Source organism: Zalophus californianus, chromosome 3 (genome assembly GCF_009762305.2).
Source record: "Zalophus californianus isolate mZalCal1 chromosome 3, mZalCal1.pri.v2, whole genome shotgun sequence".
Classification (NCBI taxonomy): domain Eukaryota; kingdom Metazoa; phylum Chordata; class Mammalia; order Carnivora; family Otariidae; genus Zalophus; species Zalophus californianus.
This window is the reverse complement of record NC_045597.1, coordinates 82471294-82483532: the sequence shown is the minus strand read 5'-3', so window position 1 is coordinate 82483532 and position 12239 is coordinate 82471294. Positions and strand designations below refer to the sequence as shown.

At 45.7% G+C, this 12239-nt stretch overlaps 1 protein-coding gene across 1 annotated transcript; it reads right to left on the bottom strand.

Annotated features, from left to right (window-relative positions):
• Positions 1-7282: 7282 nt before the first annotated feature.
• LOC118356844 (cryptic protein-like) lies at positions 7283-8894 on the bottom strand. The gene is made up of 4 exons (XM_035726842.1): positions 8872-8894; positions 8506-8558; positions 8245-8418; positions 7283-7500 (listed from the first exon to the last, which is right to left on the bottom strand). Exons 1-4 carry the CDS (start codon positions 8892-8894, stop codon positions 7283-7285), a joined length of 468 nt encoding a protein of 155 aa, XP_035582735.1.
• Between the last annotated feature and the right edge of the window lie 3345 nt (positions 8895-12239).

Here is a 12239-nt window from a genome sequence, read left to right as displayed (position 1 = left end):
ATTATTAACCCAGCTTCATGTTGTTGTTGGCTATGTTCCTTACTTATGGTTTATGCTCCTCTCACAGCACCATGTATGATTGATCATTAACCCTGCTTTTTCCACTCTCTACACCCGTTTGCACATTAATCATAGAACCCTGATGGAGACCAGATGGTAACACCTGTCTTGAAATTATCTGATGCACGCCAGCGTAGCAGATCCTGGATGGCACTGCATTGTTTGGAAGAATACATACCTTTGGGTTGTTTTAAAGCTCCCCCCACCCAAGGCTTCAAGAAGCCCATTAGCTTCCGCTCATGTATCCCTCTCCTTCCCCAGTCACTACATATATACAGTTCCCAGATCCAACAGAGCAAGGCAGCTTTGGGAACAAAGAGCAAGGCGCATCACGTGCATGGACAAGTTTGAGTCTGGAACAAGACTCGGTGGCTGGCCTACTGCAAGGAAGCTGTGCTTGCCTGGTGGGCTAGTAGATGGCTGGACTCCAAGATTGGAGGGCTAGCCTAGAGCCTGAGGCTGTAACCTCTTTGTGCTAATTCTCCCTCTGCCTTGCCTTGAGAATGGGCTCTGCTGTGTACAATCTTCTCCTTTTAAGGAGATGGTGATAATCCCAGTAAGTGCTAATTGCCCTGAAAAGGGTGTCACAAGGGCACTGGTTAGTAGAGGAAGCTGCAGAAAAGGAGGTGGGCTGACTGGCTGTCAGACTCAGGTCTTGGCTCCCTCCTTCCCACCCTCCCTCCCCTCTCTTGCCTTCCTTATCCATGAAGCTTTTCTGAAGCTGCAGCTCTGCTTGACCCGGAGCACAGCCCATGTGGGCCCGTGTTTACCTCCCGAGGACTCAGAGAGTGATGCGGGAGACAAACAGTGCCCAAATGCGTGACATGACGTGTTGCCACAGCCATGGTGCATCTATGTGTGTGGAGGGGATGAAGGGGTGCTCGAGGAAGAGTTGTCATCTGCGAGGGGCCATGTGCTCAGTTTACTCTGAAATCATCAGAGAATTTAGGGTTGAATAGGCCCCAGCACAAGTGTTTACTCATGGTGTCTAAGTCACAGACCTTCAAATAAGGCTTAGGGAAGCGAGACAGTCTCCCACGGAAATATTTATTAAACAATGAAAATATTCATCGAATGCGTCAGTTGATAGGAGATGAGACAAACCTATTCCCTACAACACAGAAAATGAGAGGCTGCCCAAGTCCCGGCTTTCCCAGAGAGGACCATGCTAGCTCAGGCTGCGCGGGGATGCCAAGGCTCTGCCGATGTGGAACTGTGGGTTCGGTCCTCTAGGGTCTGGTCAGCAGTCTCCCTCTTCCCTGAGGAGGCTTTGGAAGAACAAGCACGGAAGAAGGAAGAGAACACTCAGCATGCGTTGTGCACTCAGTCCACTGGAGCGTGCGGCGACAAAATCTTCCAGGTCTGAAAAAATAATCCAGGTGAGAAAGGGGTCAGCCCATACTGAGCTTCAGTGTTGACTCTCCGTGGTGGAAGGAAACAGGCTGCCCACAGGAAAGGATTAAGGCCCTGCTGGCAGTCATTTCTTGGATAGAAACTCACAGGATCCTGCTTTAGTCAGCTTTGGTTAGACCAAGTCAGCCTTGCCCGCGGGGGTCCACAAATTGCGACTGTGAGTGCCATATGGTGTCCCTCTCGGGAGGCCCATGGTCACCCACTGAGCTCAGAGAGACAATATTAGAACTTCCACTATACATTTATAGAAAATGTAAAACTAAGCCTTACAATATTTACTGTACTTCTTAGAATCTACTGAATCAATTGTTCTATGGCCATTAACTCACCTCCTACCAAAAAGGAAACTCTGCCTCCAGGGGATGACTTACTGTGACCTAGGATTTGTATCACATCCTTATCAAAAGGCCTTTTTTAGACTTGGTCAAACACAGCACAGATTTTTATCATGTGTATTAGTCCTGTGCAAATGTGAGAAAGAAGATGTAAGTAAAATTAAGTCTGCACCTGCTCTGCATGACCACTGTCTCACACCACTGAATGCGGAACATACTCAAGTATTTTTACTGGAGGGGAGTGGGAAATTAAAACAGATAAAAGGATGAAGACCACCCTGAATGAGGAGAACGCCATATTTCAACGTGGGGTCCAGAACCAGCATTCCTAAAACTCTCCAATTTGCAGATACCTCTGGGAGCCAGACGCCTTCCTCTCCTGCCGTGACACCCAGAGACTCTTACCCATTGCAATGGCACCTAGCGTGGGAGACTGTCCCTGGAGGGCAGGACAAAGGGTCTCTCTCTCTCCCACACAGCATGTTGTTGCTGGCTGGGGCCACGACCCTGGAGGGCCACCTCTCCCATAGGCCGAATAGGCTGGTTCTGGCCCTATGATGGTTGTTTCCTTGTTTGGGTTGGTTGGTGTCAGACATACCGTTTTTAAAACTGAGTTGGAAGCATGAGGTGAGGCTTGACCTGACCCCAACCTGACATTCACATTCCCTGTTTACCCCTGAAGGCACTTGAGTTTGCTACTTCACCCTGTCAGTACTTAGACTCTAAATTTTGGAACACTAAACTGGTTCTTGAAGCTAATGAAGTACTTAATTTTGGGGGGCTAACCACCCCATGGTATAATGAGTTTTTGGCCTGGCTCAACACTAAGCTTCCTGTCTGCTGGAAGCCTGTTTTTTGTTTGTTTTTGTTTTTTTTTAACCATAATTAACTTAATGCCCCTCAATTAGTGGATATTGTTCACAAACTATAAAACACATTTCAGGAAACTTGCATATAATGTTAGATTATGAAATAATTTTTGAAACCTCACTATATTGACTTGAACACTGCTAATGGGGATGAGAATAAAATAATAATTATTTTGTGCATCATATATAACAGGTGAAGTCCTTTTCATCTTAACAAATCAATGGGGTAAATATTCAGCTCTAATTTTGCAGTTGAAGAGACTGAAACACAAGCAAGTTATTCAACCTTTCATCAAAATCATAAGGATTATAACAAGTATTTTGGGGGATTTGAACAAGTATTTTGGAGGGATTTTTCCAATGCTTTTTCTATTATCCTACACTGTCTCTTTAAATGCAAAATTAACAAATGTAAATGAAGAAAATAGTAGAGGTAATGAGAGTTGCCTGCCTCAAGCATATCGTTTAGAATACTCAAAATGGTTTCTTTTGAAAGCAATCTAATAATAGGTAAGGGCTTATATGGTGTTTCTTCTTTGGAGCTGTATTTGGAACTAACTGGTCAAAGACAATCCGTTCAATATTTATTGAGAATATTATTCACAAAACACCATTTACATCATGTAACAGGAAAATGACAAAATAGCTCACAGCAACAAACAAGATTATTTGGCATTCAGTTTATCCTTCAACATCTCTGTGAGAGGGTAGAGGGCAGGTTGAGAAACTAATAGCGTTCTTCTGAATCAGAATGGAAAACCATGCCCTTGAAAAGACATTCTATTTGGCATTGAGAAAGCCTGTCATTCTTGGACCCACAGAGCATCAGGTCAAGAAGGACCTTAGGAGGTCCCATGGCCTTCAGGTCCCTGGAGGTGCTGGTGGGTCATGATTTTGTAGTATGATGTTATCTACTGGCGACTCACCCATTCACAGGTATCCTTGATTCACCTCTTTTCCTTATATTATGAACATAATTTTCCATTCTATCTTCCATATGTTCTTCAAAATCCTCATAACACCCCGTTAAAGGATTTACAACACCTATAGATTTAGAATATGGCCCTATTTTCAATATTCAAAATAACACTATCAAAAATATCTTTAGTTTGTATTGATAATTATTCCTATAGGAAGAGTACAGAAATGGCACAGTAGTTGAGATTCACATTCTGAACCTTATGCACCGTTGGTGGGAATGTAAACTGGTGCAGCCACTCTGGAAACAGGTACGGGGGTTTTCAAAAAATTATTAATAGAACTCCGCATGATCCAGCAATTCCCTCTCTGGGCATTTATCCAAAGGAAATAAACATACTAACTCAAAAATATATATGCACCTTTGTGTTCACTGCATATTTTTTACAATAGCCAAAACATGGAAGCAACCTAAGTGAACACTGATGGATGAATGGACAAAGAACATATATGATATAAATAAAATGAATGTGACATAAGTGTGGATAAAAGAAAATATATGATAGATAACACAAACACACACAATGGAATATTTGTCAGCCACATAAAAGAAGGAAATCTTGCCCTTTGTGACAACACGGATGGACCTTGAGGGCGTTCTGCTAAATTAAATAGATGGAACAGAGAAAGACAAATACCATAAGCTTCACATCTGGAATCTTAAGTAAAAACAACACAACTCACAGATACAAGAAGTTTGGTGACTGTCGAAGGTGAGGGTTGGTAGGTGGGCAAAGTGGGTGAAGATCCAAGATCAAAAGGTACAAATTTCCAGTTTTAAAATAAATAACTCATGGGGATGTAATGTACAGCATGTTGACTAAAGTTAATAAATCTATATTTGAAAGTTAGTAAGATTGTAGATCTTAAAAGTTCTCATCACGAGAAAGAAAACCATAACTATGGAAGGTGATGGATATTAACTAGACTTAGTGTGGTGATCATTTCACAACGTACAGAAATGCCGAGTCATTATGTTATACACCTGAAACTAATATGCTGTTATATGTAAATTATATCGCAATTAAAAAAAGTGTTTGATGTACTTCAGGGATGTCCTCATGTAGAGCATAAATGGTAGCCATTTTATTCAGAGTAATATTCTTACTATTCATAGAATAACATTAATTATATCAATATGCTATGGTATGTTCCTTGGCAGTATTTTTAAATAATTAAATGTTATAAAATGTATTATTTCTCAATTTGACAATTAGCCTTTTGTGATTATCTCTTAAAGAAACATCAGATCTTGGGCACCTGGGTGGCTCAGTGGTTAAGCGACTGCCTTCGGCTCAGGTCATGATCCTGGAGTCCTAGGATCGAGTCCGCATCGGGCTCCCTGCTCAGCGGGGAGTCTGCTTCTCCCTCTGACCTTCTTCCCTCTCATGCTCTCTCTCTACCATTCTCTCTCTCTCTCAATAAATAAATAAAAAAATCTTTAAAAAAAAAAAAAGAAACATCAGATCCTGTTTATTAGCGGTAGGAGTTAACGCCTCTAGGCCTCGGTTTCCTCAATATAAAAAGTACGATAATACCTATATCATGGCTTAAGAGAATCAAACGGGATAAGGTGGAGACAGGGCCTGAACTATACTGAGAGCCATCATCATTCTCATCACCATCCCTCCTGTCATCATAACCTCCGTCAGCAAGCCAGCAGGGTCATCGCCCTGAGGAAGGAAGGTCCAACAGTACAAAAGTGCTCCTGTCCTCTCGGCACCTGACAATTACTGTGAACATGACTATTTTGTTTAGCTGTGATGAGCAGAAGTCACATGGAGGAGCCACTGTCCCAGTCCTTGGCAGACAGCCAGTCCCAGCCTTGGAGGTCTCCAAGGATAGAAAACAGTAAGCAGAGGGTCTGGAATCTGGTCCCTGCCCCTGTTGCTTCTGAACCCAAGCTGGCCTTGCACAGGAGACTGCAATGCCACAGCTAGCCCTGGCCCCACATTCCTGCTGGGAGCGCCAAGGGCATGTAGGAAATGACTTCACCTGTAGGACCACACAGTGCACACTTGCCATCCCGATGCCTGTTCCCTACATTGTGTCCTTCTTTTTCTGAGCCACAAAAGGAGCAGCCAGTGAATCAGGGGCATAAGCCCGGCAAACAGAAGGAGCAGGGTGCTTTGGGAAAACCCGGTGGGCAGGAGAGAGGGAGGACAACCCGCAACATCGTGCAATGCTGTACTATCATCTCTCTCTCCCTACTGGCACTGGCACACCACGCACAGCTGCATGAGAAGGGAGGGGCAGGAAGGGGGGTTGAGGGCTGTACCTTCATTTAGCATCTCTTGACCAGCTCATCCTCCCAAGGTTGCAGCACAGGGAGGGAGGGGCAGGAAGGTGGGCTGGAAGCTGAGCAGTCATTAAGTGCGCTCCTCCACTACTGGGCCCACAGGAAGGCAGGGGCAGGAGGCTGGATTGGAGGGTCCACCCCCAGTAGTGGTGCCCCTCCCCTGCAGTCCTGACAGTGGACAAAGGGGTGGGGGGGTGCTGTTGAAGGGCTGTGATATCGGAAGTACATCCCCTTCAACTGTGGGATTTGGCCAGAGTCGAAGAAGGTGGACGGAGGAACAGAAAGGGGGTCTGGGAGCTTTGACTGCTCACTGCACAGCCAAGGCCCCCAGGGCTGATGAAGAGGCTGAAGGGATGTGCCTTCATTCACTGTGCTTCTCACTGGAGTCAGGCAGAGCATGCTGAAGAGGGGAAAGGGTGCAGGATGTGGGATGGAAAGACTGTGCTTCCTTTTCCTAAGTCTGTTTTCTGACCCAGGAAATTCATGTTCCTGAGTTTAACAAGGGAAACATGTGCCTTGAGTTTGCTCCCTGCTCAGAATTTCACAAATGAGTGTTCACCCCATGTGTTCTCCACACCCTCCTGGCTTTTCTATGCCTGGCAGGTCTGAGGGTGGTTACAAGGTGCCTTCCTTCTCTGGGAGCACTGCTGGTGGGCTCTAAAGGGCGGCGCCTGGCCATCCACGCCTGTCCCTGTCCTGCTCCAGTGCCCTCCTCATTTCAAAGTTAAGGAGACGGTGTTGGCGTGGTGTCACTGGAGATTGAGTGGGCAACCTCTCTGCCAGGCTGGCTCTGCTTACCAGCTGCTGTGCTCCCCAAAGTCTGCTCACTCAAAGGCCACTGTTTGGAAAACACATTTAAACCCAGCAATCGGGGCAGAGTAAACTTAGGAATCACTCTAAATAATAATGATAACATGCTATGTGATTCACAACCAGTGTGACTTTCCTAAGTGATCAATCAACCCAGCTTCTCATTTCTGTGTCGCCTGGCATAGCTACATCTCTGCGGATTGGAAGGTACCAAGGAGCAATGCCCGGCGTGCGGGGACTGTGTGCACAGGACGCGATCCTCTTACCGCAGCTGCCGGGCGTCCTGCTGGGGGAGACAGTGCCAGAGCTGCGAACACACACCTTCAAAGGCGGCAGCGGTGGAGGGTCCAGGCTCCGTGCAATCAGGGCGCCGCATTCCTGAGCGGACAGAGAGGCACCATCGGGCGGGATCGCCCCGCCCGGCCCCCCGCCCTTCGTGTCCGCTCCCCTCCACGCCCCGCCCCCGCCCCGCGCGTGCTCAGGCGCCTTGCGCCCATCCACCTCTCCTCCCCCAACCTCTACCCCGGCGCCCCCCGCCGCGCCCGCATCCCCTCCACAAGGTTCAAGCGCCCCTTCTCCCCCCCGTCCCAACTCTCAGCCCGCTCCCGCAGGCGCGCCACCTCTGCCTCTTGGTCGTGCTCGCAATAACGGCCGGTGAAGTGGGCGGGGCATACGCAGAAGCTGCCCAGTACGCAGGTGCCGCCATTCCTGCCGCAGCGCAGCGGCGGGGGCGCGCCTGTTGGGGGGACCTCTGGGTGTTGGCGCCGGCTGCCTCTGGCCCTTCGCGGGAGACTCCCCCCGAGAGGGCCTCATGAGCCTCCCCGGAGAGGCCCTAAAGTTTACCTCCCTGCTCATGTGTGTTTGCTCAGGTAAACCCTACTTGTTAATTTAAGGATTCAAAACAAACTGCCAGGGGTCCTGGAGGGTCAGGATCTGGCTCAAGGACCCTGCAAGTCAGATTTTCTCTCTTCCTTCCATTCATATGTTAAAGTCAGGCTGTGACTTTCCGGGACAGTGATTAAAACCAGGCCTTCAGGGCAGGGACCACCCACAGGTTTTGAGGACTACAGAAAACCCTCCCAACCCCTTGTCCCTGCCAGAGGAACATGACACCACCCCCCCCCCCCCAAGCCAGAGGACGTGGGGTCTGGAGCCTGAGAGTCTGCAATAAGCCAATCAAGGGCCCGCTTTTCACTTCGGGTGCAATAGTTGCTTGAATATCTTTAAATCACACTCCTCTAGACCTGAGCAAATGCAACCTCATACCAATGAAAGGGCACAACTTGTTTTCACAGCAGAGGAGCACCTCACTCGGACATACTTTTCACTTTATAGTATATCATCATGTGAAGATGATAAAATGAGCTCTGTTGGGGCTTTCATTTTATCCTTAATGTATTCCAAGTTGTTCTCCGATCCTAAACTGGGAGGCCAGTGACGGAGATGACCACAAAGCTTTTCGGGGGACAAGGCGACTTACCACCTTGGAAAGCCCTGAGGTAGGGACTTGAATCCTGGGGCCGCCAGCCATCCATGCTTCCATTCCCCTCTCCAAAATTATTCAGCATCCAGTTGAGTGTTTTCTGCTGGAGCTTCTGTGCTGTAGCATTGTTGATTTCTTCTCTGTTACCCTTATGTTTCTCTCCTTGATAACCTTTTGAAAACATTGAAAGTATGAGACTGATGATGACTAAACAATAAATATACAATAAAAAGGGAGTATAAATAAAATGCTTCTTACTGTTGTCTTCCAAGTGGATGATGTGTAATGCCAAACTGACAAAAAACAGAAGCCTAGAATGTTTAAAGAAAAATTTTGAAGTTTAAAATATTAAAAGTAAAAGTAGAAATGTACATATGCTTAAAATGTAAAGCAATCATATATAAACATAAGTATATACAATATGTAATGTATAATAAATATTATGCCATCATTTTGTAACTTGTAGATGTAACTTAATTAATGTTGTCGTGACTTAGATTTTGAGACCAAGGAAGTGTGCATGTCCCTTAATGAGAAGGAACATTTGTGCATGCACTGCAGTTTATTCTGGAGGCTTTTGAATGCCCCTCTTGGCCCTCAGATCTGGATGATGTGTGTCCTTACCTAACAGGGTGTCTCTGGGTCATTTCCCGCTGACGCGTCTGGTGTAAGCGTCTCTTTCTCTCTTCAGTACATTGAAGATCAATTTCCAAGGAAGTGGAGATCTGTTTCCAAGGAAGTCGAGTCTTAGCACGTTTTGTATTTGAAGGGATCTTTACTCCAGGTCCTGGAATAACTGCATTAGGACATAAGACGGATAGGGAAAGAAGATACAGATCTTTCCTACCATTCTCTAGGCCGTGAGAAACAGCAGTGAGATCTCTGCGTTCTGCTGTGGAAGCCCATTAGGCAGTGAGCTGCTGTGACAGGCAGGGCCCATGCTGAGCCTCCAGGACTGTCCCCTCAATGAGACCTGGTGGGGGTGGGGTGGGGGCTGGAGACTTGGGCTGATTCTGTCCTCAGTGGTGTTAACAGGGCTGACAGCAACAGGAGTAGTCAATCTCTGCTGTCCACATTGGTGGCTAAGGCAACAAGCCTTTCCCTCACTGAAAAAACAAAACAAAACAAAACAAAAAACCACAAAAAATTAAAATCTCAACAAGAAAAGTTTTCACAGGAAAATGGACATTTTATACTGCATACCCTTGTATAGTGGCGAGGGCCCAGCTAGAGAAGGGAGCCCTTGGGTGGGTGGGACATGGGTCCTAAAAGTCTTGACTGCGGAGCATGAATATAAAGGGAGACATTTCCTCATGAATGACTGCTGAGGAAGGAAGGGGCGTGGGTGTGAGGTAGGAGAGAGAGAAGGGAGGGAAAGAGAGAGACGAAAGAAGAAAGAAAGAAAGAAGAAAGAAAGAAAGAAAGAAAGAAAGAAAGAAAGAAACAAAGAAAGAAAGAAAGAAAGAAAGAAGAAAGAAAGAAAGAAAGAAAGAAAGAAAGAAAGAAAGAAATAAATAAAGAAATGAAAGAAAGAAAGAAAGAAAGAAAGAAAGAAAGAAAGAAAGAAAGAAAGAAGAAAGAAAGAAAGAAAGAAAGAAAGAAAGAAAGAAAGAAAAAGAAAGAAAGAAAGAAAAGAAAGAAAGAAAATGAAAGAAAAAAGGAAGGAAGAAGGAAAGAATGAAGATAAGAAAGAGGAATGAAGGAAGGAAGGAAGAGGAAGGAAAGGAAAGGAAAAGAATAAAAGGAAAGAAATCGAAGATGTATGCGTACTATGATGCAGACAGTAAGTATGGAGTCATGCAGGTGATAGCCAGTTAGGTCTAGCAGGTAAAGACAGGAGAGGATATGGGATGCTAAACCAGGAGAGACAAGTAGTGTGTGCTGAGAGTGTCTACACTGTCGGCCAGCAACGTTGGGCTACCCCGGTTTACCAGGCCCGTTGGGCTTAGTCAGGTCCCCTGAACCTGCAGCGTTCTCGGGGTGGACAGAGCTCACTCCTCAAAACTCTTTCTGAGGTGGCAGCTTCAAACTGGCTCAGTCACTCCCCACTTAGAGTGGCTGCCTGATGGGGTCCCGGGCTACCATAATCAAGGCTCTTGGGTCTCTCTTACTGGACGGAATCTCAACCCATCCTGCACTGCCTTGCCTGACAGGCAGTCCAGATTCCTCTAGGTGTGTCTTCACGGGGAAGAACTGGCACATTTGTGCAGACTAGCACTTGGAATTAGGCTGTGTCCTGGTCCCCCAATAGCTCACTACTAGAACTCAGCCTGTCCCTACGGATGCCCTGGTTCAGATTCCAGGCTCCCCTGACCTGTGTCTCCCCACGCATGTGCAGTATGTACTCTGTCAGCTGGCCTTTGCTCTTGGGGCCTGTTAGGCTCAGGCTGGTCCCCCAAAGCTGCATAGCCTCCAGAGGGGACAGTGCCCGATGCCCCCCGAATCTTCCTGAGGTGGCAGCTTTAAGCAGTCATCAAAAATCTCCCAACAAACAAAAGCCCAGGGCCAGATGGCTTCCCAGGGGAATTCTATCAGACATTTAAAGAAGAATTAATACCTATTCTCCTGAAACTGTTCCAAAAAATAGAAATGGAAGGGAAACTTCCAAACTCATTTTATGAGGCCAGCATTACCTTGATCCCAAAACCAGACAAAGACCCCATCAAAAAAGAGCATTACAGACCAATATCCTTGATGAACATGGATGCAAAAATTCTCACCAAAATACTAGCCAATAGGATCCAACAGTACATTAAAAGGATTATTCACCATGACCAAGTGGGATTTATTCCTGGGCTGCAAGGCTGGTTCAACATCCGCAAATCAATCAACGTGATACAATACATTAACAAAAGAAAGAGCAAGAATCATATGATCCTCTCAATACATGCAGAAAAAAGCATTTGACAAAGTACAGCATCCTTTCTTGATCAAAACTCTTCAGAGTATAGGTATAGAGGATACATACCTCAATATCATAAAAGCCATCTATGAAAAACCTACAGCGAATATCATTCTCAATGGGGAAAGGCTGAGAGCTTTTCCCCTAAGGTCAGGAACGCGGCAGGGATGTCCACTCTCACCACTGCTATTCAACATAGTATTAGAAGTCCTAGCCACAGCAATCAGACAACAAAAAGAAATCAAAGGCATCCAAATCGGCAAAGAGGAAGTCAAACTCTCACTCTTTGCAGATGATATGATACTGTATGTGGAAAACCCAAAAGACTCCACCCCAAAACTGCTAGAACTCATAAGGAATTCAGTCAAGTAGCAGGCTATAAAATCAACGCACAGAAATCAGTGGCATTCCTATACACCAACAACAAGACAGAAGAGAGACAAATCAAGGAGTCGATCCCATTTACAATTGCACCCAAAACCATTAGATACCTAGGAATAAATCTAACCAAAGAGGCAAAGGATCTGTACTCAGAAAAGTATAAAATACGCAGGAAAGAAATTGAAGAAGACACAAAGAAATGGAAAAACGTTCCATGCTCATGGATTGGGAGAATCAACATTGTGAAGATGTCAATGCTACCTAGAGCAATCTACACATTCAATGCAATCCCCATCAAAATACCATCCACTTTTTTCACAGAAATGGAACAAATAATCCTAAAATTTGTATGGAACCAGAAGAGACCCAGAATAGCCAGAGGAATACTGAAAAAGAAAAGCAAAGCTGGCGGCATCACAATTCCGGACTTCCAGCTCTATTACAAAGCTGTCATCATCAAGACAGTATGGTACTGGCACAAAAACAGACCCATAGATCAATGGAACAGAATCGAGAGCCCAGAAATGGACCCTCAACTCTATGGTCAACTTATCTTTGACAAAGCAGGAAAGAATGTCCAATGGCCAAAAGACAGTCTCTTCAACAAATGGTGTTGGGAAAATTGGACAGCCACATGCAGAAGAATGAAACTGGACCATTTCCTTACACCACACACAAAAATAGACTCCAAATGGTTGAAAGACCTAAA

Coding starts and splice junctions, on each gene's coding strand:
- LOC118356844 (XM_035726842.1), bottom strand. CDS start 8,894: ATGACCCAGAGACACCCTGTTAG. Junction 8,559..8,871: donor ACCCAGAGACACCCTGTTAG/GTAAGGACACAC, acceptor TAAACATTCTAG/GCTTCTGTTTTTTGTCAGTT. Junction 7,501..8,244: donor CCTCAGGGCTTTCCAAGGTG/GTAAGTCGCCTT, acceptor TCCCCCCAACAG/GCGCGCCCCCGCCGCTGCGC.